A 26,722-nucleotide genomic window follows, 5' to 3' on the forward strand; every position below is an offset into this window, starting at 1 on the left:
AGATATTAAACTCAGATTTTCTGATTCAAGACTTTTTTAACAGCTCAACTGAGGAAGCAGAACAATATGCAGTAAACACTTGATTTATAGAAGAAATTGACTTGATTCAAAGAAATAATCTATGGTCTTTTTAAAAGCTTGCTTTCTCCATATATTTAAAATAATAATAAAAATAAGAAAAGCCATGATAGTGGTACATTTGAGTTCTTTCGTGTACCCAGTACTCTTCTGGTCACTTCTGATTATGTAGAGCACCTGTAATCCAACCAACAATCCGTGCATTAAGTGCTATTATCAATACTATCTCCATTTTTAAGATGAGAAAATTATTACAGCACAGGCTGTTAAAACAACTTGCCTGAATTCAACAGCTGTTAAGTAGTAGAAAAGAGGAATGATACCCCAACAGGATTTATGCTCTTAATCCCTAGAAACTGCCTCCCTTACAAGTCAGTATGGTTAACTTTTTAAACAATCCATTTATGTCCAACATGTTCGGGTCATAATGTGTAAAGCAAAGGTGCTCCTCCCTGTTCACTGCCTTTCTGGGGGTAGACCAGCTGTCTACGAAATTCTATAGGCAATGGTCAGAACTGTCTTCTGCTACAGCTTGGGGTCAGATGTGGCCGTGCTTTCACTCTTCATTTCTTTGTCACTGGTGGCCCTCGCTGAGTGCCTGTGCCTTCGTCCTGCCTGATTTGATGTGTCCTGTCTTTGATAGCCTGCCCTAAGGGGTGCTTGCAGTGCAGCCGCAGAGACCGGTGTCACCTCTGTGACCAGGGCTTCTTTCTGAAGAGCGGTCTTTGTCTTTCCAACTGTGTTCCTGGCTTCTCCGCCCACTCTTCTAATGAGACATGTGCTGGTAAGTGCTTCTCCCCCAATGGTCTGGTGAAATCACCTGTAATTTCTCCATGCAGAGGCTGAGTTTGCAGATATGGTTGGCCCATGTGATGTAAAATGCAGGCTTCCCATTCTGGGAAAGACCTAGGTGCTGCTGTAAGGGACTTATTTAGAGACAATGAAAAATTGGGAGAATTCAACTTCTAAGATCTTTGGAAGGGAAAAAGAAGTAATTTGTACTTTAAAAGTCACAACTATCAGATCAGAAATTTGACATAAAACTTATTTATGTCCCTGAACTACAGCCATGTTATAGAACATTTTATTTATTTTTTATAGAACATTTTATATATATATGTTTATATCAATAGATATAATTTATTACATTTTTATCAACATGTAGAAATAATTATGGCCAGGTGCAATGATGTATTCTTTGTGCACACTGGAGATAAATGACAAATAATTAGTGCTGCTGTTGCTGCTAAGTCGCTTCAGTCGTGTCCGACTCTGTGCGACCCCACAGACGGCAGCCCACCAGGCTCCCCCATCCCTGGGATTCTCCAGGCAAGAATACTGGAGTGGGGTGCCATGGAGTGGTGCCTAATTAGGAGCCTGCCCCGTTAGGTTCACATATTGGAAGTAGATGGATTTAAAGCCACTCTGTGTGCCATTAAGTATTAGGTAACATGTTAAAGAAATGGAACTATTCTTGTCCAACACATCAGTGGACATTTTACCTTAAACAACAAAGAGAATAAAATTAAATTCAGGCTGAATTTTGGACCCCAAAATTTTTACAGGTGAATGAAGATTGGGAGTTCTGAGCATTTCTTGGCTTTTGAGTGTCCTTCATCAATAACATGAATCATGTTTTATCACCTGCAGTCAATCATATTTTTCATCACTGTATTTCTGACTTCCTATGATATTAAGACTTCCCATGGGAAAAAATATCTTTGGCTTATTTTATTGGGATCCTTCTGAAGCCCTAAGTACTTGAGAGTCAGCTTACCCCACTTGGGATGTAATACAAGTCAACTTGTGCAAATGAATTCGACTTTCATTAGAGTAATCTTACATTAGAAGTAGTTCCCCTGAAACTTGGCATTCCTAAACTGCCCTGTCTGTCCTACATGTAAAAGGAAGCACTGCCAATTAAAGCTCAGGCAAAACAACTTTCAGGAGATGGGATGAATTCCACGTCAAGGTCAGAAATCCTAACTCATCCATCATATGTTTCCTGTGGACAGAGATCATATATTTTTAAAGCAATGTGTATATATTTCACTTGAATTCTGAATGTAAGCCACTAATAATCCTACTTCACTGTAGGTTAACTGGTGCTGTTCTTGCAAATGGTATCCGGAACTTGCCTCTCCTCTTGGCTGTGGTGGGTCTGATGGTCAGATATGATAGATGTGTTAAGAGAGGATTGTGTTCTCCAATGTGGCAATCAATTAGGATTACCTGTGGAGCTTATAAAATGACCAAGGTCCCACCCCAGAACATCTTAGTTAGAATCTCTGGTGGTGGAGCCTAAGTATCAACACTGTTTTTAAAAACCTCTATGATTCTTTATTGTTATTATTGAGATATAATTCACATACCATAGAACTTACCCTTGAAAGTATATAAGAGGTTTTAGTATATCCACAAGCTACACAACCATCATCACAATCTAATTCTAGGTCATTTTAATCATCCTAAAAAGAAATCCAGTAACCATTAGTAATCTCTCTCTACTGACCCATTGCCTTAGCTCCTGCTGAACACAGAAAGCACAGCGCTTTCTGTCTCTGTGGAATTGCCTACCCTAAATAGTTCACATAAATGGAAGCATACAATATGTGGCCTTTTACATCTGGCTTCTTTCACCTGGCATAGTATTTTCAAGGTTCAGCTGTGTTAGAACATGTATCAGTACCTCATTCCTTTTTATGCTTGAATAATACTCCGCTGTATGCATATACTGCACTTTGTTTATTCATTTAATTAATGCTTGATTGTTTCAGTTGTTTCCACTTTTGTTTTTTGTGAATAACACTGCTATGAAAATTGGTGTTACAGTTTGTGTATGGACATATGCTTTCAATGGGCTTCACTGATAGCTCAGTTGGTAAAGAATCTGCCTGCAATGCAGGAGGCCCTGGTTCGATTGCTGGGTTGGGAAGATCTGTTGTAGTAGGGATAGGCTACCCACTCCACTACTCTTGGGCTTCCCTTGTTGCTCAGCTGGTAAAGAATCTGCCTGCAATGCAGGAGACCTAGATTCAATCCCTGGGTTGGAAAGATCTGCTGGAGAAGGGAAAAGCCACCAGCATTCTGTCCTGGAGAATTCCATGGACTGTGTGTATAGTCCATGGGGTCCCAAAGAGTCAGGCATGACTTAGGGACTTTCACTTTCACTTTCTATGCTTTCAGTACTCGTGGGTATATGCCTAGGAGCAGAATTGCTGGATCATGTGGTAGCTCTGTGTTTAATTGCTTGAGGAATCGCCAGACTGTCTTCCCAAGTGGCTTACCATTTTCCATTCCACCAGCAATATATGAGATTTCTAGTTTCTTTACACCCTCAGGGACACTTTATTGTGCTTCCTACAATGCATGTGAGATGATGATATCTTGTGATTTTAATTCAAATTTCCCTGATGACTGATAATATTGAGCACCTTTTCATGTGCTTATTGACCTTCCGTATATCTTCTTAGGAGAAATGTCCGTTCGCTGCCTATTTTAAAATTGGTTTATTTGTCATTTATTGAGTAGCTCACTTGGTAAAGAATCTGCCTGCAGTACAGGTGACCTGGGTTCGATCCCTGGGTTGGGAAGATCCCCTGGAGAAGGAAATGGCAAGCCACTCCAGTATCCTTGCCTGGAAAATCTCATGGACAGAGGAGCTTGGTGGGCTGCAGTCCATGGGGTCGCAAAGAGTCGGGCACAACTGAGTGGCTAACACACTAAGAATTCTTTATGTATATCCTGGATACAAAGGAGATACAAATCCCTTTTCAGATATGTGATTTGCAAATGTTTTCTCCTATTCTGTGGATTCTCTTTTCACTTTTCTGCAAATGTCCTTTGAAGCAGAAATGTTTTTAGTATTAATGACGTCTGCTGTAGCTATTTTTTTCTTCTGTCATTTGTGCTTTTTGTGTTATATGTAAGAAAGCATTGCCTAATTTAAGATCACAAAGATTTTCTCCTGTATATTCTCCTAGGAGTTTTATAGTTTAGCACTGACACCCTATGTTATTCTCATGCACATCTAGGATGAGAACCACTGGATTAGAAGGAGGCTTATGGAATACAGTAGTCTAGAGTTTCATCTTTGTATGAATCAGTTCTGAATCAACATTACCCTTCTGTCATGAATGACTCTTTGCAACCCCATGGGCTGTAGCCTGCCAGGCTCCTCTGTCCATGGAATTCTCCAGGCAAGAATACTGGTGTGGGTAGCCATTCCTTTCTCCTGGGGATCTTCCCAACCTAGGGATCGAATCAATGAACCCACATTTCCTGTGTCTCCTGCATTGCAGGTGGATTCTTTACCACTGAGCCACCAGGGAAGCCCCATCTTTGTGGTTCTGAATGAACATTACACATATATTTCTTTAAAAAATAATAATAATAACCTAATTAGTGACTGTACCAAGCCTGACCTTTGGATTTGTATGTTTTCCAGGCAAAATACACACCCCTAGTCTTCACGTGAATGGTTCCCTCACCCTTGCAATTGGTTCAATGAAGCCACTGGATTTTTTCCTCCTGAATGTTCAAGACCAGGGTGGCAGGGTTGAAGACCTACTGTTCCATGTGGTGAGCGCCCCCACCAATGGTCAGCTCGTGCTCTCAAGGAACGGAAAAGAGGCTCAGCTCGACAAGGCTGGCCACTTCAGTTGGAGAGACGTGAAGGAGAAAAAAGTGCGTTTTGTGCACAGCAGAGAAAAGCCCAGGTGAGCCAGGGTTCTGTTGTTTCCCTCCTGTCTCCTTCCCATCAGTTCTCTGCGCTCCCTACCCTCCGCCCCTCAGAGCTCTCCCTCCTCTTCTGGGGGAGATCGATACTCTGCACGTGGCACTTTCAGCTGCCTGTCATCATTTCGCTGTAATTGCTCAGAGGGAGTGCTTCTGTTAGAATCATTTTCATTTTATCACATAATTGTGGGTAATTCTCCGATGTGACGGGAAAGTTCCTAGTACAATTACCCAGTTTTTTTGGCCCGGGAGGAACAAAATCGCTTCTATACCCAGATGCAGCTGCTACTTCAGCATTAGGGTTCTCTGCCAGGGGCCAGGGCATGGCTAGAGGATGGGGTGCATACTTTTTAAGGCATTGTATGGTTCCTAGAATTTCAGAGTTGGAAGGAAATGAAAAGTCACGGTTAACTTGTTATTATCCACTTTCTGGGACTAATTGTGGTTAATTTTAAAGTCTGATCCAGTTTTCTTCTGATGCCTAACACAATTCTGGCTGTCTTCCTCCACCCAGCTGACATATGCTTCAGGAATGCAGCTGAGTGTTAACACTTCCCGAGCAAATTGAGCCGTATAATTAGCAGAGCAAATCTACTAACTAGAAATCAGGGAATGCACCCCAAAGATTAGCCTCTTGGATTATCCTTTACCCTGCTCTGCTTCATTAGTGCAGCCTATTTCAAAGTGGACCCTGTATGTAGATAGGGAGTTGAACCTCATGAAACAGTGATAAAGGAAGCAGTGAATATTTTCTACTATCACCACTAAATTTGAGAATTTAAAAAAATGTTTAAGATCTGACAAGTGGGGAGAAAAGTGGATCACACGTTCCCTGATGCAGTTCAGAGCCAGTGATGTTGGTAACCTCAAAAGACCAATCTTACAGATGTAAGGACAACTAGTATTTGTTCACTATGACCCCACCATTGTGTTGCACACTTGATGTGAATTATGTATATTTGTGTTCCCAGGCTACAGATAGGAAAACTGAGGCCTTGAGCATATATGTAATCTTGTCCAGGCCTCACAGCCTGTGAGTGCAGAGCTGAGGCTCCAACCTAAGGCTCTCTGATTCCACACTCCATGCCTTAAAACTCAATTATTTCTGCCTCCTTAGTAGTACTTGTGGAGAAGACAATGGCACCCCACTCCAGTACTCTTGCCTGGAAAATCCCATGGACGGAGGAGCCTGGTGGGCTGCAGTCCATGGGGTCGCTAAGAGTCGGACATGACTGAGAGACTTCACTTTCACTTTTCACTTTCATGCATTGGAGAAGGAAATGGCAACCCGCTCCAGTGTTCTTGCCTGGAAAATCCCAGGGACGGAGGAGCCTGGTGAGCTGCAGTCCATGGGGTCGCTAAGAGTCGGACATGACTGAGAGACTTCACTTTCACTTTTCACTTTCATGCATTGGAGAAGGAAATGGCAACCCGCTCCAGTGTTCTTGCCTGGAGAATCCCAGGGACGGGGGAGCCTGGTGAGCTGCCATCTATGGGGTCGCACAGAGTCGGACACGACTGAAGCGACTTAGCAGCAGCAGCAACAGTAGTACTTGGGATAACAGGTGTGCTTCCATCCTCGGGGGGCAAAAGTTCATTGTTATAGGAAAGTATTGCTCCAGCTGCTGCTGCTGCTACTAAGTCGCTTCGCTCCAGAGACGGAGCTTAAAACTCTGGTGTCTGATGCCATAAAATCCCTTTGAGTTCTGTCTTCTCCATTCATTTTCCTTCAAGTATAGGTCTTCACTGTTTGCATCACACATACAGACACACATGCACAGCTCCATACCTGTAGTCATATGTCTCAAAATCACTTGTGAAAAGCGTGTGAAGTATATAAAGATCCGTAGACAACCAAAGTTAAGCCTCTCATCTGTTTAATCTCTTTAATCCCTTATCATCAATTTCTTTCCAGGGTCAGCTTTGCACCCTTAAACAGGACAAAGAGTGGCAACTATTTTACAGAGATTTCTTTCAGTACACTTTTTTACTTTTTAGTACTCATTTTAATATTGGATTTCTTATCTAAAATTTTTTTTTAGAGAAAGAATGAGAGGAATACTAAAACAAGATTAGTAGGAACTCATAGAAAAAGGAAATTATCTAAGTTTCTGGATGATATAGAAGCTAAAGGGGCTACTTGCCGCATGGGCTTATGGTTGTTTTCCTCTTGAACATGCCCACTAGGATTCTTTAGGATTGGCTTCCTTTGGGCTGGAATCCCTCTGTGGAGTGTGAGATGACTTGGAAATATAGTCCTAGTGACCCTGATTAGCTGGCATTGCAGAGAGGCTGAACACAGTTATTAGAATCTAAGGGCCACCAAAATCATTTTTCCCTAGGAGGTTGCGGGTAGCCACCCTTTCCTTCTGCATTCAGCTGCTTCATCACCTGTATCCTCTTGAAGTCTAGAAGTAGGAGGGGAGAGGAATAGGATTTGAATGGAACCAAAAATGAAAGGAAGGGTGGAATGAGAGGGAAGACAAGAATTCCTTTTTTTAAAAAATCCAATTTATTGAGGTATAATTTGCACCTAATAAAATCCCTCATTTTAAACTATACTGTTCTATGCATGTTAACAAATATAGTCTTGCAGTCTTGAGACCTCAAGCAAGATATGAAACAGTCTTGTCACCCTGTCCCCATCTTATTTTAACAAGCACTCCCCTCCCCACAGTCCCTGGCAAATACTGGTCTGTTTTTCATTCTTATTGTCTCACCCTTTCTGAAATGTCATGTGAATGGACTCATACAGTATTTACTCTTTTGGTTCTGGCTTTTGCCATAATACTTTTGCTATCTATCCACATTCTTTCATGTTTCACTAGTCAGTTCCATGAATGCCTTTTAAAGAACCTTTAAAACAATAGTTCCTATAGCAGGCCAGAATTCAAAACTCCCATAATGTGTTAATCATACATCTTACCAGCACAAAGTGAGTTCTGAACTTGCTTTTGGCTTTGAAGATGGGTAACTCCTACCTTTCCTCCTAGTAGTCTTTGAAGCTGCTGAGACAACACTCTTTTACAGGAAATAAAAACCACAGCAAAGAGTGAGTCTTATTTTATTCTAGGAATTAGGACTCTTTGATTACAAGTAATGAGAGTCAACTTGAACTAGAGTAAGCAAAATTTTAGGACTTGTTATGACATTGCAGGTATGGCTCAGATCTCAGACACATCAGGGACCACTGGGCTTCTAGGGCAAGCCCAGGAGTTAGAATGGGAAATGGAAAGCAGGACTCAGTTACTCCTCTCATCTCAGTTGCTTTGCTGGAAGGCTACATTCACCTCTCTCCTAGAGACCAACTTGCTCCACTTTCTCATCAACATGGTAGACTGTGGTTCTGCCTTAGCCAAATGAGGCTCTCAGGCCAGTTCCAAATTTCCAGGGAAGCTGGAGTCCATCATACTTCCCTAGTCCAGGCCACAGTGAATATGCATGTGGCTAGAGGGAGGGGAGGGCATAGAGGCATGTAATATAAACACTGCACAATGGTTAACGGGGTCCACTCACGTGAATTGGGCAGTGGTTGGAAAGAGAATTCACAGGGACGAGGGAGTCACTGAGAACTAGTCAAAGACTGTGAAAGATTCCTTTCCATTCTCCAGCTTGATCATTAACCTTCAATATATCACTAACTGGTCTTAGCCTAACAACTCATTTTTCAACCTTTTATATATTCTACTTATAAAAATCCAAAAAAATAAAAAGAAACAGTATTATAATGAGATAGAAGAATAGACAGTACTTTTACCTACATCTCACTATGTTAATCTTTATGGGCTCCTTTGTAGTTATGGCATGAGTAGTTTATTATTGTAGTGGTTTGATCCAAATTCATATATGCACATAACCTGAAAATATTTTTAACCCTTGTCTTTCTAAAGACCGATTTAATGATTATATTGTCTCATTCTTTTCTTGGGGGCTTCTTTCAGGAAAGGTTACTTTTCTCTGAAAATTAGTGACCAGCAGTTCTTCTCTGAGCCACAGCTGATCAACATACAAGCATTTTCAACACAGGTAAGAAAACGCCGTACAGTTAATAATTTCACATGCCTACTGATGGGCTTCTCAATTTGCTTAGTGGTAAAGAATCTGCCTGCCAATGCAGGAGATGTGGGTTCGATCCCTGGGTTGGGAATATCCCCTGGAGAAGGAAATGGCAACCTACTCCAGTATTTTTGCCTGGGAAATTACATGGACAGAGGAGCCTGGGGTTGCAAAAGAGTCGCACACAACTTAGTGACTAAACTACGACAACAGCTCATTCTCAAGTACAAATTCAGATTTTCTGTAGTTTTAGCAAAAATGATTGAGCTGAATTGATTGTTCCTTAGTTTCCTCTTGAAATGCCACTGGAGTAATTTTTTTTAGTACTTGTGGGTCGTAACAACAACAATAATTACTACTACACATATAATGCTCCTCTTCTATTGTTCATGTAATTCTCATGCTAGCCCTGTAAGGTATTATAAGCTCCAATTTACAGGCCAGAAAACTAAGTCCCAGGGAGGTCCAGTAACTTATCTATGGTGATGTAGTTAACAGAGAGCCAAGATCTGTGCCCAGTAGATCTGTTTACACAATCTGTGTTCTTGACTATTAAACTGTACCTTACTTTTCTATACTGAATCTGATACCAGCCCTTCACAATGATTTGAAGCTGTACCAGTTGTTAAGACTTTCCTATCCCTAGGTGGATAAGTTTGTTTTGTCTAAATATTTCTCTCTCCAGGATATGGAATTATGTTGGCCTCTTTTGCCTATCATGTAGCTGAACTGCATTTAACTCAGTTTGCAGGAGTTAGAGGACCTCGTGCTTAGTCGCTCAGTTTTGTCCAATTCTTTGCGACCACATGGACTGTAACCCTCCAGGCTCCTCTGTCTATGGGATTCTTCAGGCAAGAATACTGGAGTGGGTTGCCATGCCCTCTTCTAGGGGATCTTCTCAACAACAGGGATCAAAGCCAGGTCTCCTGCATTGCAGGTAGATTCTTTACTGTCTAAGCCACCAGGGAAGCCCAAGAACACTGGAGTGGGTAGCCTATCCTTTCTCTATGGGATCTTCCCCACCCAGGAATCAAACCAGGATCTCTTGCATTGCAGGCCAATTCTTTAACAACTGAGCTACCAGAGAAGCCCTGGGAGCTTTCTTAAGCCTTATTAAGTATCTATTTAAATGAGGGTCCAGTGTGGTTGTCAGGCTAACATAAGCCAGAGGAAATCCTGTTAGATACTATAAAGTTCAGTGTGATGGCACTTCTGGTCTCATTGCTCATCTCTGTTAAGTTGTACTTCTGTGCTCTGAGTCCCAGGGATTGGAGAATTGAAAAGCTGAAATGTGCAAAGAGAGGAGGAAGATCAGTATATTCTGACGTTGTGAACAGCGAGAGACTGGGGTATCAGCATGGGGGAACTCGAACTACCTAAATAATAGATCTCAGTAGGATCAAGGAAGGGTATGAGATTATTGTTTTTAAAACTGTTATTAAAAAAAAAAAAAAAACTGTTATTTTTATATTTTTGGTTCAAAAGTGAAAAGACCATAGACTTGACCCAGAAGTGGCTGCCAAATGGTATTCAGAGCCAAGCTCAGCGATTCTTAATGGCATTCTCACTTCAGTGATGACTGAAGTTGCGGAATGATTAGAAATTGATATTAAATTAATTTGACCTCCGGGTTGGGCTAAGAGTGTGAATTTTGTTTTAATTAAACAAAAATGTGATCTCTGTAAATATGGGTCAGAGTGCTACCAAGTCTCAGGATTTATTGACTTAGATGTTTCTCAGTATTTAAGCTCAGATGTTCTGTTCTTTTTGTTTGTGCTAATATAGTTACTCTTATTAGGTGAATAAAAGACTTGGGTAGGTTTTTGTAAGTGACTTCGTAATCTGAGATGCTGAGTTGCCATGGTTCTCTGTTCTTTGTTTGCTTTCCCCAAACCAATTGAGTATACCGTAAAGGCATCTTTTTATTTATAACATGAGAAACTTTTTTCATTTTAACTCTTTAAAAATGTAATTTTAGAAATTAATTTTAACTTATTTTTTGTTTCTTTACATTTCTGTAATATTTCAAGATGATTTTGAACCTCCTTGAAATTTTCTTATGAGAGTTAATTTGATCTTTTTCATTTATAGATTTTTGACATCACCTTTGACCTCTCCTCTTTCAGACTCTGAGGGGCCACTCATTCCCATGTATAAGATTGCAGCTTTTGAAATCTCACTCAGGAATCCTGAGGAGTAGCTATCTTCTCATTTCATATTATGTGATTATTATAGAGATGCATTAGTTAGACATTACTTTAATAGATATTGAAATTTGCAGGAGGCCAGGGAGGGTATTTTTAAAAGAAAGCCATTTGGAGTCAAGAAAGCAGTGTGTTGAAAAAGTCCTAGATGGTTCCATTTCAAATGATATAAAAACCTAAGATAATGTTTTCTTTGGCTACTTGCCTTCTTTTTTTTTTTTGGTGAGTTTTTTTTTTTTCTTCTGTTGTGGTTCATTAAGTTTTATCTCTTGAAAGAACATTTTATCTGCTTACTGAAGTTGGTTGGGGGAAACCTGATAATCTTAAGGAAAACACATTAAAATTTGCCATGTGGATTAGCCAGGTGGTTGCCTTACACAGACCATGATCTTATCAGGCTTTATAACCTGAGTTGGGGTGGGTCCCTTCAAAATATGGATGTGACGGCTTGAAGAAAATTACTGAGAAAGACCAGAATAGCAGGAATTCACAGTAAAGTATCTTCAAGTCAGCATGCTGCAGCATAGCCTGGAGTGAAACACACAATTCCCAACACAGATGCCAAAAGTCCATACCTCTTGCTAGTCTCCCTTTCTCTCTTTTTTTTTTTACTGAAGCATAATTGATTTACAATGTGGTGCAAATCTCTGCTCACAAAAGTGATTCAATTTTACACATATATACGTTCTTTTTGAGCTTCCCAGGTGGCTAAGCAGGTAAAGACCCTGCCTGTCAATGCAGGAGACACAGGTTCGATCCCTGGGTTGGGAAGATCCCCTGGAGAAGGAAATGGCAACCCACTCCAGTATTCTTGCCTGGAAAATCCCATGGACAAGAGGAGGCTGGTGGGCTACAGTCCATGGGGTTGCAAAGAATTGGACAAGATTAAGCACACATGCATGGTCACATTCTTTTTAAAACTTTCTCTTCCATTATGGTTTTTCCTGGGAGATTGGATATAGTTCCCTGAGGTATACAGTATGACCTTGTTATTCATCCATTCTAAATGCAATAATTTGCATGTGCTAACTCCAAATTCCTAGTCCATCCCTCCCCTTCCCCCTTCTCTTGGCAACCACAAATCAGATCTCTGTCTGTGAGTCTTTCGTAGATAGGTTCATTTGTGCAGTATTTTAGATTCCATGTGTAAGTACTATTGTATGATGTTTGTCTTTCTCTAACTTTTATGTTCACATCTTCTTTACCCATTCATTCATTTGTTGATGGTCATTTAGGTTGTTTCCATATTTGGGCTATTGTGAAAAGTGCTGTTATAAACATAGGGGTACATGTATCTTTCTGAATTATAGTCTCTTGAATGAAGCAACTGAGTTCCCTAACACTGATCTCAGTTACAATGCAGGGGATATTGTGTTAATCAAGACAGTGGCTTGAGAAACTTCCAGAACCAGAGGTATGAAGTAACCTCCTTTGCAGTGCTAACTATGATTGATGGCACCTCTAACAAATGCTTCGACTATGCAAGAGTTCGGCATCTGGCAGGAGCATCGATGTTGCTGCTGCTAAGTCATGTCAGTCGTGTTTGACTCTGTGCAACCCCATAGACGGCAGCCTACCAGGCTCCGCCGTCCCTGGGATTCTCCAGGCAAGAACACTGGAGTGAGTTGCCATTTCCTTCTCCAATGCATGAAAGTAAAAAGTGAAAGTGAAGTCGCTCAGTCGTGTCCGACTCTTCACGACCCCATGGACTGCAGCCTACCAGGCTCCTCCATCCATGAGATTTCCCAGGCAAGAGTACTGGAGTGGGTGCCATCGCCTTCTCTGGCAGGAGCATCTAGATTTCCTTAAAAATCACAGAAAGAGCAATCAGGCTACACACAACTGACTTCTGGTCCACCAGATTGTCCTCTCTTTTCCTGCTAATAGTGCCTCCTCTCTTCCTTCCCTTCAACTCCACAGGCCCCCTATGTTCTGAGGAATGAGGTCCTCCATATCAACAGAGGAGAGAGGGGAACCGTCACCACCCAGCTGCTTGACATCAGAGATGATGACAACCCACAGGATGTGGTGGTCGAGGTGCTCGATCCTCCACTTCACGGCCAGTTGCTCCAAACGCTCCAGTCCCCGGCGGCCCCTATCTATCAGTTTCGTCTGGACGAGCTCTCTAGGGGCCTTCTCCAGTATGTTCACGATGGCTCGGATAGCACTTCTGACATCACAGTCTTGCAGGCCAATGATGGACACTCCTTCCAAAATATACTGTTTCATGTGAGGACCGTGCCCAAGGTAGGCCTCATTCCTAAAGCTACAGTTTCCTTGCACCTAGATGTAAAGTTATATCAATGATGTTATTTTGCAATGTTTATAAATTTAAGATGCAGGTAGTTATTTATGTATTCAAACATTTATTAAGACCCTATTATGGAGGTTCTTTTAGGACATTGAAAGATTACAAGAACACATTGCTCAGTCTCAGGGGGATGGTGTATATTTTGTCTGGAGCACCCTTGGTTCAAAAGAACTGTCCCCATGGTCTCTGCAAAAGGGACACTTCTGAACCTTTGTGTTGACTTGCTGCCATGAAAATACCTCATTGTCCACTGATTTTTTTGGCTTCCTTCCTGAGCATGATCATAAGAATCAAGTATACCTCTGTTCTTGTCTGCTCTTTTAAAATAGCTCGTGTGATATGAAGCTTATAGTCAGCTTATTATAATGAATCAAAAAAAGATAAGTTCAGTCATCTGTTAGCCCAGCTTAAACAGGATGAGGAAACTCTGTCTTTTAGTAACCATAGGAATCCTTGGCCTAGCAGGTAGGTACCCAGTAAAGAGCAGTGGTTCTCAGCTTAAGTCATCCCCATGCCACTTCCCTGTGTTTTTGCTGTATCCGTGAGTGCCTGTCCTATTACTTACTGAATACTTTTATTTGAATCAACTTACTTTTTTAAATGGAGAAGGAAATGGCAACTCACCCCAGTATTCTTGCCTGGAGAGTCCCATGGACAGAAGAGCTTGGCAGGCTACAGTCCATGGGATCTCAAGAGTCAGACACGACTTAGTGACTAAAGCACCATGACCACCACTTTTTTAAAAAATAATTTTTATGGAGTATAGATTTATACTGTGTTAGTTTTAGGTGTACAGCAAAATGAATCAGTTATACATATACATATATTCAATTCTTTGTTAAATTCTTCCCCCATGTAGATCATTACAGAGTATTGAGTAGAGTTCCTGGTGCTATGCAACAAGTCCATGTTAGTTATCTATTTTATATACAGCAGTGTGTATATCTCAATTCTAATCTCCTAATTTATACCCCCCACCTTTCCCCTTTGTAACCATAAGTTTGTTTTCTACATCTGTGAGTCTGTTTCTGTTTTGTACATGAGTTCATTTGTACCGTTTTTTAAGATTCCTCATATAAGTGATCTCATATATTTCTCTTTCTCTGTCTGACTTACTTTACTCAGTATGACAATCTCTAGGTCAGGTCCATTCATGTCCATCCCTCAGGTCCATAAGTAGCATCGTTTCATTCTTTTTTATGGTTGAGTACTATCCCACTGTGTATATATACCACGTGTACACAATGGTGCACATACCATATCTTCTTTATCCATTCTTCTGTTGATGGGCATTTAGGTTGCTTCCATGTCTTAGCTATTGTAAATAGTGCTGCAGTGAACACTGGAGTGCATGTATCTTCTCTAATTGTGGTTTCCTCAGGGTACATGCCCAGTAGTGAGATTGCTGGATCATGTCGTAGTTCTGTATTTAGTTTTTTAAGGAACCTCCATACTGCTTTCCATAGTGGTTGTACCAATTTACATTCCCACCAACAATGTAGGGAGGTTCCCTTTTCTCCACACCCTCTCCAGCATTTATTGTTTGTAGATTTTTTTACTTATGGCCATTCTGACCAGTATCAGGTGATACTTCATTGTAGTTTTGCTTTATATTTCTCTAATGATTAGTGATTCAACTTACTTTTTTAAAATCATGACTTCTTCCTAATAAATAGCACTTATGAAATCCTGGACTTAATGTAGAATTAAATTTTTTTTCCAACTTATTAAAATTAATACATAGCCATTTTATACAATTTCATCCATGTACAACATAAAAGGTTTTGGATACTGCTCATAGGATGGCCACCACATTTAGGGAAATACAAATGGGCTAGCCCATGCTAATCGAAAAATATTTTCAAAGCCGTGTTATTCCTTGATGATATTTCACTCGAAGCTCTTTTCTCTGTAAAAGCAAGAATGACTCTTTCCTATGATGGCAGGTTGGGAGACTTATAATTTTTTTATAACTTCTCATTCCAAATATCAGCACCTATTGAAGTGTCACTGATGATTAGCTAGAGAGATTGATGTGCTGAGGACAGTTTAGAAATCACTTGTCACTTTCTCACCAGCGATCACTTGCAATTTGCAACTGATCCCTGTGAAGGTGAAGAGCTGAATCTAATATGGTTTGCCAGATGGTTTCTTAGTCTCTGGTCTCATTATTTTCAGCTGTTGAAAACAGTGATGGTGGGATGAGATGGGTGGGAGGAGGCGAAGGCTGATGATGAGATCGAGTTGGCAGATAGCCACCTTGAAGCTAATCCTAATTATCACCCTCTTACAATTGCCCTGGGAGATGAGGCTTACTTCTTAAGAGGTGAAGTCTAGACAGACACAGAAAGTTTTCTGTCCTTCCTTCTTGGTTTCTTTAAGATTGTTACAGGATTTCAGTGCAACCCTAGCAGCCACCTTTCCTATTGAGGTTTCAATCTCCATGTTTGGAGCTGAGTACAGTGTGTTGCACCATCATGGCCCATGACTGAAGGGTGTTTCTAGGATTTTAGATGTTTTGAATACCAAAGCATGACAAAGAAAAACAATTCTAATTTATAAATTAGGCTTAAGCATAGAACTTGAGAATTCTTACACTGCCTACAAGCTGGGGGTCATGTGACTGTCCTTCCCCCATCCCCCTTCCATGCCTCCATCTCCTGTAGTGCTGTGCTTACCTGTCCATCAGGTGAGCTAATGGCTTCTAAGCCAATGAATTAGAAAAGTGAAACCAGTTACCAGAGCCCTAACCCTAACCCTAACCCTAACCCTGGCAGCCATTAGAATGTATGAATAATAAACATGTCAGTCTCATCCTGAAAATATTTTACAAATGTAGACTGTATCTTCTTTTAGGAATTCAGAGTGCTTTTTCTGACATCTATTCTGCTTATCTTTACAATATCCAAGTGAAGAAGGTTAAAATAGAGGCTATGTAACCTTATTACCTCTAAAGGATATTCTACTATTGGTGGAAGGAATTTTTGTTTGTTTTATCTTTCATTGGGCAGTAATGCTTGATGTGAATTACTTTTTTTGATTTTCAAGATCATTATAGGGAATTTGTCGAATTATTATCTTTAATTTTCCAAAAGGGGAAACTGAAATAAAGGAGGTTTAAAAGCATTTAAAGAGGTTTAAAAATGTTTATTTCTCCAAAAGTTATTTAGTGATGGATCTGAGATTTCAAATCAAGCATGTTCTGTCTCTTCACACTTAACCATATGACTTTTTTACATTCTAGCTCATTTTTTCCCCAGTGTTTTTGGTCATATGTATTCTTATCCCCTTAATGGACAGAATGGAGACAATAATTTAGTCGGTTTCTCAATGTCCTATCCAAGCAGTCTGGGCTTGAAGTGAGTGAAGCTATTGATAATCATAAGTCTACTCAAGCCCGAGAAGAAAAAATTGCCTTAACTGCTAATGGCGTCCAATGGGTACATAGTCAGCCATGATTGATTTTGTTCTGCTAGCCATTTCTGAAGAGAGCATCAGAGTCCTTACCCCAAGGCTACCTGTGTATTAAATTTGGGGTGAGGACAGTTACTGGCCGATGTATAGCTGGTGGCTTAAATAGAATGACCAAGGATTTTAGGTCTAATTCCTAGTGAATGAACGTACAAATTAATCCCAGTGTTGTTCAACATAAAACTTAATCTAGTAAGATAGATGGAAAGGGAAGGAGGGATGGAAAAAGGAAGCTTTGTGAGAGCAGGAACTGTTTCAGTATTGGAGCCCTGAGCCAAACACATTGTGGAAGCTTAGTATGTTTCTGTTGGATGGAGAGAGATGGGTGGAGGCATCAACTGGAGGTAGGCTGGTGCCCATATTACTGCCTTTGAGTACATTCCTTGCATCAGATTCATCAGCCTACTGGGCTCTTCTGCTGATGCTGGAATGGCCCATCTGAAACTGTGGCTAAGAGCTGTCGGTTCCACTCTTATTTACCAGATTCTATGTTACTTTCCCCAAATTTATGATTTTATCCTTGGCCTGGCAGTGAGTAAACTTGACTGCTACCCTCCAGGCTTATACTGAGTTGCTGAGGAGAAAACAGGCCCAAGACAGATGTTGAAACATGTTCTGTTGGGGGAAGGAGGCAAAAGAATTCAAAAAGATTAAAAGGTAATAAAGAATGCTCTACTGAATAGGCTTTCATTAATTGGGCGGATTACCAAACTCAAGCCTGTGGAGATACAATTCTAAAGCAATCGGGGTCTAATAAGGGCTAAAATGTGGGCAGGGAGAAGCCTTGGTTATTGGCAGATTTCTCTCCACTGCTGGGCTTTCAAGGAATTACCTTCTTTTTCATTAATTAAAGCATCTCTGAAAATCATGCCTCTTTTTCTACTTTGGCAATAAATCTGATGATCTTTCTGACCTCATTTGTTGTTGTCTGAGCAGTTTTCTGCAACTGGGTAATGCTTTGATGTTAAAAACCCCCAAGTGTCATGCTATGACCTGGATGGAAAATTCTATTGCTGAAAGCCTTCTCTGGCTGTTTGGCCTTGGTAAGGCTCATGTGTTTTCCCTCAATTTTCTTAAAACCTGTCCTCCCATGGGTTGTCTTACAGGGACACAATTTGATTACAAGGGTGTTGGTGAGAGTTATAAATATCAATGGCATGAAGATGTTTATTTCCCTGAAAAAGAGTCTTCCTGCCTCATAAATAAATAAAGCCTCACCACATATCAGGTTTTCACCTGTTTTGGACTTGTTGAGCTAGTTCGATTTAGTATCTTGTAAGGTACATCACTCAAAGTACACTCTCAAAAAGTGTTTGTCAATTACAAAATATTTATGTATTTGTTTGTTCATTTATAAAGCAGTTGAAATCTACATGGAACAATGATTTTGTACTCTTGATCCAAAGCTGCAGTTTCTGAGACATATACACACACTGGCAAACACAGAACAGTGCAATTATCTTTTTGTTGGTTTTCATTCTGGTAGATAGCATCTGTGTTTCACCTTTTAGGTGTCACCTCACATAATCCTTCCCTAAAATCCACTATGACTTCCAAGATTAAATTTTAAAAGCCATGGTATAAATGAGCCATTACAAATTATTTCTTATAGAATAAATAATATGTGAGGGTTGCTGTTATATCCAATTGTAGACATTTTCTATTGAATAAAGTTGGGTTGGGGTACACCATCATAGTGAAGCTCATCATTTATATTCCAATCTTTCACTGGGGAGGAAGGGAGTTTACATTTTGTTTGCGGGATTTTTCCTCCAAATGATAAAGTCATGCGCCTTTACTTCTGGTTTACAAAATTAAAATCTTTGTTTGTGATACAGCATATAATAGCTAAACTTTATTACCAGCATTTCTGTATGCCTGTTGTTTTATGAAATTAATTAGAACTATTTAATTTAAATCACTATTTTAATTATGCCTCCATATCCTTTGTTGAGATTTCATTTCCTTCTAATGTGGTACCCTGAAGAATATATAAAACATCACCAGGCAGAAGATTCTTCAGCTGAAATTATGGCTAATTTCTTGAACTTAGAAGGATATGTGTACCATTAAAAAAAAAAAACCCTATACGCATACTTCATTTTATTGTGCTTTGCAAATACTGTGTTTTTTATGAATTGAAGATTTGTAGCAACTCTGTATTGAGCAAGTCTGTCAGGGCCATTTTTCCAACAGCATTTGCTCACTTCATGTCTTTGTAACATGGTTTGGTAATTTTTGCAATATTTCAAGCTTTTAAATTAGTGTTATTATATTTGTTAATGGTAATCAGTGATTTGGGGTGTTACTATTAAAGATTATGACATGCTAAAGGCTCAGATGATGGTTAGCATTTTTTGCAATAAATTTTAATTAAGGTATGTACATTGGTTTTTTAAAGACACTTAATGGACTATAGTATAATGTAAGGAGAAGGCAATGGCACCCCACTCCAGGACTCTTGCCTGGAAAATCCCACGGACTGAGGAGTCTGGAAGGCTGCGATCCATGGATTCACTGAGGGTCGGACACGACTGAGTGACTTCACTTTCACTTTTCACATTTATGCATTGGAGAAGGAAATGGCAACCCACTCCAGTGTTCTTGCCTGGAGAATCCCAGGGACGGGGGAGCCTGGTGGGCTGCCGTCTCTGGGGTCGCACAGAGTCGGACATGACTGAAGTGACTTAGCAGCAGGAGTATCATGTAAAGTGAAAGTGTTAGTTGCTCAGTCACACCCAACTCTTTGCGACCCCGTGGACCATAGCCTGCCAGGCTCCTGTGTCCATGGAATTCTCCAGGCAAGAATACTGGAGTGGGTTGCCATTTCCTTCTCCAGGGGGAATCTCCCTAACTCAGGGATCGAACCTAAGTCTCCTGCATTGCAGGCATATTCTTTAGCATCTGAGGCACCAGGGAAGCCCCATAAGGTACATCATAATTTTTATATGTACTGGGAAGCCAAAAAAATTGTGTGACTCATTTTATTGCGATATTTGCTTTATTGCAGTGGTCTGGAACCAAATCCACAGTATCTCCAAGGTGTGCCTATATAAGGAGATACAGAAATTGCAAAATGTCAGAACCACTGGGGAAAGTAGGTTCAAATTTGTTTAGGACATGTTAGCTGTAGAAAAAGATGGTGCACAGACTTCTATTCTTCTCTTTTTGAATCTTCCCTGGACCCTCCCCCAAAAGAAAGCAATTGACAAAATCATCTTCATCATAATAAATGGGAAGAATTATACTTCTTTTCCTTGGATGGTTGTCCATTTCTTCTTAAGTACTGTCAACAAACAGTTCCAAAGCAGAGGCATATGTATTACTCTGTTATAAATGTAAATATTCTTAACGGCTTGTCTGTGGAGTTTGGGAGAAGCATTCTAAACCCATTGTGATCTCTGTCCTTGGGTCAGACTTCTCACACTTCAGCATGATTCCATATCTCCTGGGGATTTTATTAAAATATAAGTGGGACTAAAATGCTGTGCCCAAAGGAAACCATCAACAAAATGAAAAGGCAAAGTAAAGAATGGGACAAAATTTTGAAAACATCTATCCAATAAGGGGTTAATATCTAAAATATACAAGGAACTCAACTCAACAGCTAAAAAAAATAGAGATTTAAAAAGGAGCTTAGAAGGTACATAGACATTTTTCAGAGAAGACATACAAATGGCCAACAGATGCATGAAAAGGGGCTCAAAATCACTAATTAGGAAAAGACAAATCAAAACCACAATGAGATATCATCTTACATCTGTTAGAAGGCTGTTCTCAAAAAGACACAAATAACAAGTATTGGTGAAGGTAAGGAGAAAAGGGAACCTTTATACACTGTTGGTGGAATTCTAAGTTGGTACAGCTGCTGTGGAAAACAGTATGGATGTTCCTTAAAAAGTTAAAAATAAAATTACTGTATAATCCAGCAATCCCATGTCTGGATATACGTCCAAAGGAAGTGAAGTCAGTGTCCCAAAGAGATATCTGCACTCCCATGTTTATTGCAGGACGATTTACAACAGCCAAGATATAAAAACAACCTAAGTGTGGATGAATGGATAAAGGAAATGTGGTTGTATATACAATGGAATGTTACTCAGCCTTTAAAATAAAAAAAAAGGTTGTCATTTGTGACTGCAGACACGAGCTTATAGAATAAGCTGAAAGTGAAAGTTGGTCATTCGTGTCCAACTCTTTGCAACTCCATGGAATATACAGTCCATGGAATTCTCCAGGCCAAAATACTAGGGTGGGTAGCCTTTCCCTTCTCCAAGCAATCATCTCAACCCAGGGATCAAACCCAGGTCTCTCCCATTGCAGGCAGATTCTTTACCAGCCGAGCCACAGGGAAGCCCACACAGACAGCACTACCTCACATTTGTAATCTGAAGAATTCGAACTCATCAAAACAGTGTGAAATGATGGCTGCTAGGAGTGGGGGAAACCAGGAGATGTCGGTCAAAGAGTAGAAAGATTCTGTCATAAGTGATGAATAATTCTGCAGATCTAACGTATCGCATGGTGATTATACTTAAGAATTCTGTATTGTATACTTGCTAAGAGAGTTGATCTTCAGTGTTTTTATCATACACAAAAATCTATAACTCTGTGAGGTGGTGGAAGGCTTAATTAGCTTGATTGTGTTCATCATTTCACAATTTATACATACAACAAAACATCATGTTATATACCTTAAGTAAGTAAGTGTTAGTTGCTCAGTTGTGTCTGACTCTTTGTGGCCCCATGAACTATATAGGCTGCCAAGCTCTTCTGTCCATGGGATTTTCCAGGCAAGAATACTGGTGTGGGTTGCCATGCCCTCCTCCAGGGGATCTTCCCAACCCAGAGACTGAACCCAGGTCTTCTGCATTGCAGGTAGATTCTTTACTTTTGAGCCACCAGGGAAGTTATATATTTTGCTGCTGCTGCTAAGTCGCTTCAGTCGTGTCCAACTCTGTGCGACCCCAGAGACGGCAGCCCACTAGGCTCCCCCATCCCTGGGATTCTCCAGGCAAGAACACTGGAGTGGGTTGCCATTTCCTTCTCCAATGCAGGAAAGTAAAAAGTGAAAGTGAAGTCACTCAGTCGTGTCCGACTCTTCTCGACCCCATGGACTGCAGCCTACCAGGCTCCTCCATTCATGGGATTTTCCAGGCAAGAGTGCTGGAGTGGGGTGCCACTGCCATACAGTTTTTCTTTGTCAAATATACTTCAATAAAACTAGTAAAAAATTCAAATGAAGATTCTACTTCAGAAGGTCTGGGATGGGGCCTGAGAGACTGAAATTGTAAGAGGCTTCCAGATGGTGCTGGTTTCTGAACACTGAGTTGCAAAAAGAACTGTTTCTTAAAAATTGACACTGAGACAGGAGTTACAAAGAATTGAATTGATAAAGTGTAGTCTATATAGAAATGCAGTAGAAGAAAGATCTGGGGATATGCATTCAGGGCACAGTGCTTATTTACTTATTTGGAATGTGAAAAACCACACTACTCATCAGTCCAATAAAATTGTGGTTGGTATGTGACTGATCATCACACAATCAAGTGTGCTGAGGCTGCTGCTAGTAGAAAGATTTCTGGCAATTAATATTCCTGGGTTCAAGTAATTATTATGTTACATAAAACTCTGCTAGAGTTAATAGTAGAGAAGGAAATGTAAACCCACTCCAGTATTCTTGCCTGGAGAATCCCATGGACAGAGGAGCTTGGCGGGCTACAGTCCATGGGGTTGCAAAGAGTCAGACATGACTGAGCAACTAACACACACACAGTTAATAGGTCCCTTTCCCCCAGAATTCTGGTAGGTGACATGCCAAGTTTTTGGAGTGTCTTGATGTTTTCATAAATAATATGCCATCTGAATTGTGAAAATCCAGTGTGATTTTGCCCTTGATTACCAATCACGTAGAAGGTGTGTTGGCAACAGCAACCACATTCTCCTGGGCACTGACTCAGTTTCTCAGTGATTGTGGTAAAAATGGCTGTGGCCACGTCCTGAGAGGGGCAAATGCTCTCATTCAAGAGACAGCAAAGGAATACTTGTTGTCTTCTGTTCCGAATATTCTCCTCCTGGGCATGCTGTTTGCTCTGTCCTATTTATTGGCATATTTGAAACAGTAATCATTTAAAATAACATCCCTTCTGAAATGCCCTATTTTGAAATATCAGATTGTGAAAGTAGGAAAAATGAAACCAGAACACAGGCTGTCTCACTAATCCCATCCTGTGGAAGATGTCAATTAGGAAGCTTTGGAAGAGGTGTGCGCCTGCAAATCAGGAGTGGCAGCACTTTTTAATGACATTAGCTTTAGCAATTAGAACGGTTGCCTTCTCAGGAGCACTAACGAGGTGATTTCTACCAGTCAGCTGTTCCCTACTGCTGCTTCTAAGGGCTTCACTTTCAATCAGTCATCCAGGCCCATCAGTTTGGCCTCTGCAGTGTTTCCGGAATCTGTTGCTCTTTTTTTAAAGTATAGGAGATAAAAATTAAAAACACTATTCATTCCCACCGCAATCACCTTTGTCTTCTCTCACCTAAGCCGTTACAAGAACTGGTTAAATGGTTTCTGCAGCCCCAGATTCATCCCAGCCCTAGTCCCTACCGTCTCTTGCTGTTGGAGGTTCTCTAAAACCCAGACCTGATCATCCTTTTCCTTCCCTGTTGATTCATGTTGACTTTACAGTGCCTACAAGCTAAAGTGAGACTTTCAGTGCAGCTTCTACCTTCTCCTAGCCAACATTAAGTTCACTTTTTATTCATCCCCTCCCATGGCTCAGGCTTCCCTGGTAGCTCAGATGGTAAAAAATCTGCCTGCAGTGCGGCAGACCCGGGTCTGATCCCTGGGTCAGGAAGATCCCCTGGAGGAAGAAATAGCAACCCACTCCAGTATTCTTGCCTGGAGAATTCCATGGATAGAGGAGCCTGACAGGCTACAGTCAGTGGGATCACAAAGAGTCAAACACAACGTAGCGACTTTCACTTCCCCTGGCTCCCTAGATTCTTCTTGTCCGGACACTTGGATAGTTTATTAAGCACACATTGCATTGGCTAATATCTTCGCTTAGGCTAGGCCCTCTTCCTGGAGTCTATTTCTCTTATTCACTTAGAAAAAGCCTTTTTCGGTCATTCAAGAATTAAGTGGCATTTCCATAGGAAAGCCTTCCTGAACATTCCTTCCCCAAAGAGGTATCTCCTGTCTCCTTTATTCTCTCCTAGTGCCCTGCTGAAGCCTCACTTGTGATGCAGCCTAACTACTTATATGTCTGTCTGCCCAACTAGACTGTAGGTTCTGAAACTGAGGTCTTATTTCAGCCAGCCTTATATACCTCAGTCCTCCAGCAAAATATCTGGCATATAATAGAGGCTTAATGAATAGTTGTTGAATATAGGTGGATGGGGAGGATGGAAGTTAGATGGACAAATGAAATAAAGAAATGGGGAGACTTCGTCTTTCTAAATGATACAAGTTATTTGCTCATGAGAAATTAGAAGAAAAAAGCAGCATATATACCTACCTACCTATATGCTTAACACGTGTATATATCTACACATATACATATTGTTCACAGTGTGACTCTAAAGCTATGAATCTCTCTTTTTAGACAACATTTAGCAGGAGTAGGACCTAATAACTTATATCTTTAAAGACTGATACCTTATTTTTGTTGTTGTTGTTCAGTTGCGGCCAACTCTTTTGTGACTGCATGGACTGTGGCCTGCCAGGCTTCTCTGTCCATTGGATTTTCCAGGCAGGAATATTGAACTGGGTTGCCATTTCCTTCTCCATTCCTTCTCCTGACCCAGGGATCGAACCCTCATGTCCTGCATTGGCAGGCAAATTCTTTACCACTGAGGCACCAGGCAAGCCAAAATCACTAAGGGGGCACCTAGATATGAACCAGGGAACCTAATGCTGTACTCTCTCTTTATTCTAGAATGATCGAGGTCTTCGGCTTGTGGCTAATTCAATGGTATGGGTTCCAGAAGGCGGGATGCTGCAGATTACTAACAGAATCTTACAGGCAGAAGCTCCAGGTGCCAGTGCCTCAGAAATCATCTACAAAATCACACAGGACCACCCCCAATTTGGTAACTTTTTTTTTTTCCTTTGTCATGATTTCATCATTGCTTTCAGCAGTCTTAGACTCGCTTCTGTGTGATGCCACACAGCCAGGTTGTGTTTCCAATGAACTTGTCTTTCAAACACATCCCCTTGAAAGAAAGAATAATCAAAGAGCACAATCACACTGTGTTCATATCAGGTACTAGGTAGTATGCTAAGTGATGGAAACATAGTATATTTAAACCTAAAATGTAAGTTTTAAAACAACTTCCCTTTAGAGCCAGTGCACTTGAGGGTAAGGATAGAGCACAGTGGGAATATGAAAAACTGAGTCTCTTTCTTCACAGATGGTGGTAGCTAAATTAATCCAGACTTTACTACCGTACAAATTAGCACTTTGTATCAAACTCACTGATAATTTGAATAATAATCCCCTTCTAGGCATCTGTCCTACAAAATAATGATATATGTGAAGAAAGATATATGTTTAAAACACCTGTTTTAATAGATCTTCCCAACCCAGGGTTTGAACCTGGGTATCCCGCATTGTAGGCAACACTTTACCATCTGAGCCACCAGGGAAGTAATTAAAAGCATTACAAGATGTTAAAAATTTTTTTTAAATAAACAAATCCATTTTTCAGAGAGCATAATTTGTTAAAAGTCACCTGGCTAGCATTATGTCAGTTTAATGTCAAAGTTCAGGCTCTTAAACTCTACCTTGTGTCCATCACTGATTTTTTTTTTTTTTGCCACCTGGCTTGTGAATGTTCCCCATCCAGGAACTGAACCCTGGCCCCAGCAGTGAAAATGCCAAGTCTTAATCACTGGACACTAGGAAGTTTCCCCTCACCTGCTTTCTTCTTGTGACTTTCTTTTTATTTTTTAAAAAAGTCTTTACATAAAAGCATTTCTCAAGTTTTCCATCATTACTTCCACTTCCAGACAGATAGTAGAGTGGGATAACCTACCATTGTCACCTAGAAATGATGGGTAAAAGAGATGAAGAACTAAAAGGCACTCATAGCTGATCCCTCAAGGATACAGAAGAATCTCCAGGTGCAAGAAACAGAAGGAAACCTGTTGCAGGAAACCTGCAAACCTGGGCAGGAGCTGATGGCGTGTCTTCTCTGAGACGGGTTGTGTATGTCTCAATAACATGGGGGGCTTGGGATTTAATCCCCATGCAGAGACAAAAAGCTGGAATTAAGGCAAGAAGCTCACCAGCACAGATAGATGGCAAAGAAACTACCAGTGTTTCCCAGGGCTCAGAGTAGAACAAAAAATGCCTACTAAGAATTCAGAACTTCAGACCTATTTCTCCTGAAGACCCAAAGTTCTCTTATACCATTTGCATTGTCTGAGAAACCCAAAGCTGAGGCAGTAATGTGAAAATTGATCTCAGGCCAATGATACTTCTTGAGTCCCTTGCAGAAAAAAGTAGAAACTACTGTGGAATGCCCACTCTTAACTCCAGACCACACAGATTCTCACAGATATAACCACTGAAGATTAGCTCAGAATTCAAAATTACAGAACATATGAGGAAATAATATGTAGTACCATAACCAAAACAAACAAGAAGATTAAAACCCAAAGAATTTCAAATGAAGGAACTAGCTTACAAAAACTATGAAATAAGCATATTTTAAAAGATTTAAAAACACAGAAGAAGGAATTGCAACTGTAAGGAGATAAAATGCCATTAAAAAATAAAAACAACAAACAGGCAGATTTTTTTAAAGAAATAGTAATTACTTGAAAATGAAAATTGTAGTCATTAAAATTGCTTGGTGT

General features: G+C 40.5%; 1 protein-coding gene across 1 annotated transcript in view; it reads left to right on the forward strand.

Annotated features, from left to right (window-relative positions):
* FRAS1 (Fraser extracellular matrix complex subunit 1) overlaps window positions 1–26,722 on the forward strand; it is a 535,710-nt gene that overhangs the window by 359,776 nt on the left and 149,212 nt on the right. Inside the window, exons 26-30 of the mRNA XM_010845896.1 lie at window positions 722–862; window positions 4,526–4,796; window positions 8,757–8,841; window positions 12,996–13,322; window positions 24,798–24,951. Coding sequence (XP_010844198.1) covers window positions 722–862; window positions 4,526–4,796; window positions 8,757–8,841; window positions 12,996–13,322; window positions 24,798–24,951 — 978 coding nt within the window. The remainder of the gene's footprint in view (window positions 1–721; window positions 863–4,525; window positions 4,797–8,756; window positions 8,842–12,995; window positions 13,323–24,797; window positions 24,952–26,722) is intronic.

Source organism: Bison bison, unplaced genomic scaffold, assembly GCF_000754665.1.
Source record: "Bison bison bison isolate TAMUID 2011002044 unplaced genomic scaffold, Bison_UMD1.0 scf7180017864228, whole genome shotgun sequence".
In the NCBI taxonomy this organism is placed as follows: domain Eukaryota; kingdom Metazoa; phylum Chordata; class Mammalia; order Artiodactyla; family Bovidae; genus Bison; species Bison bison.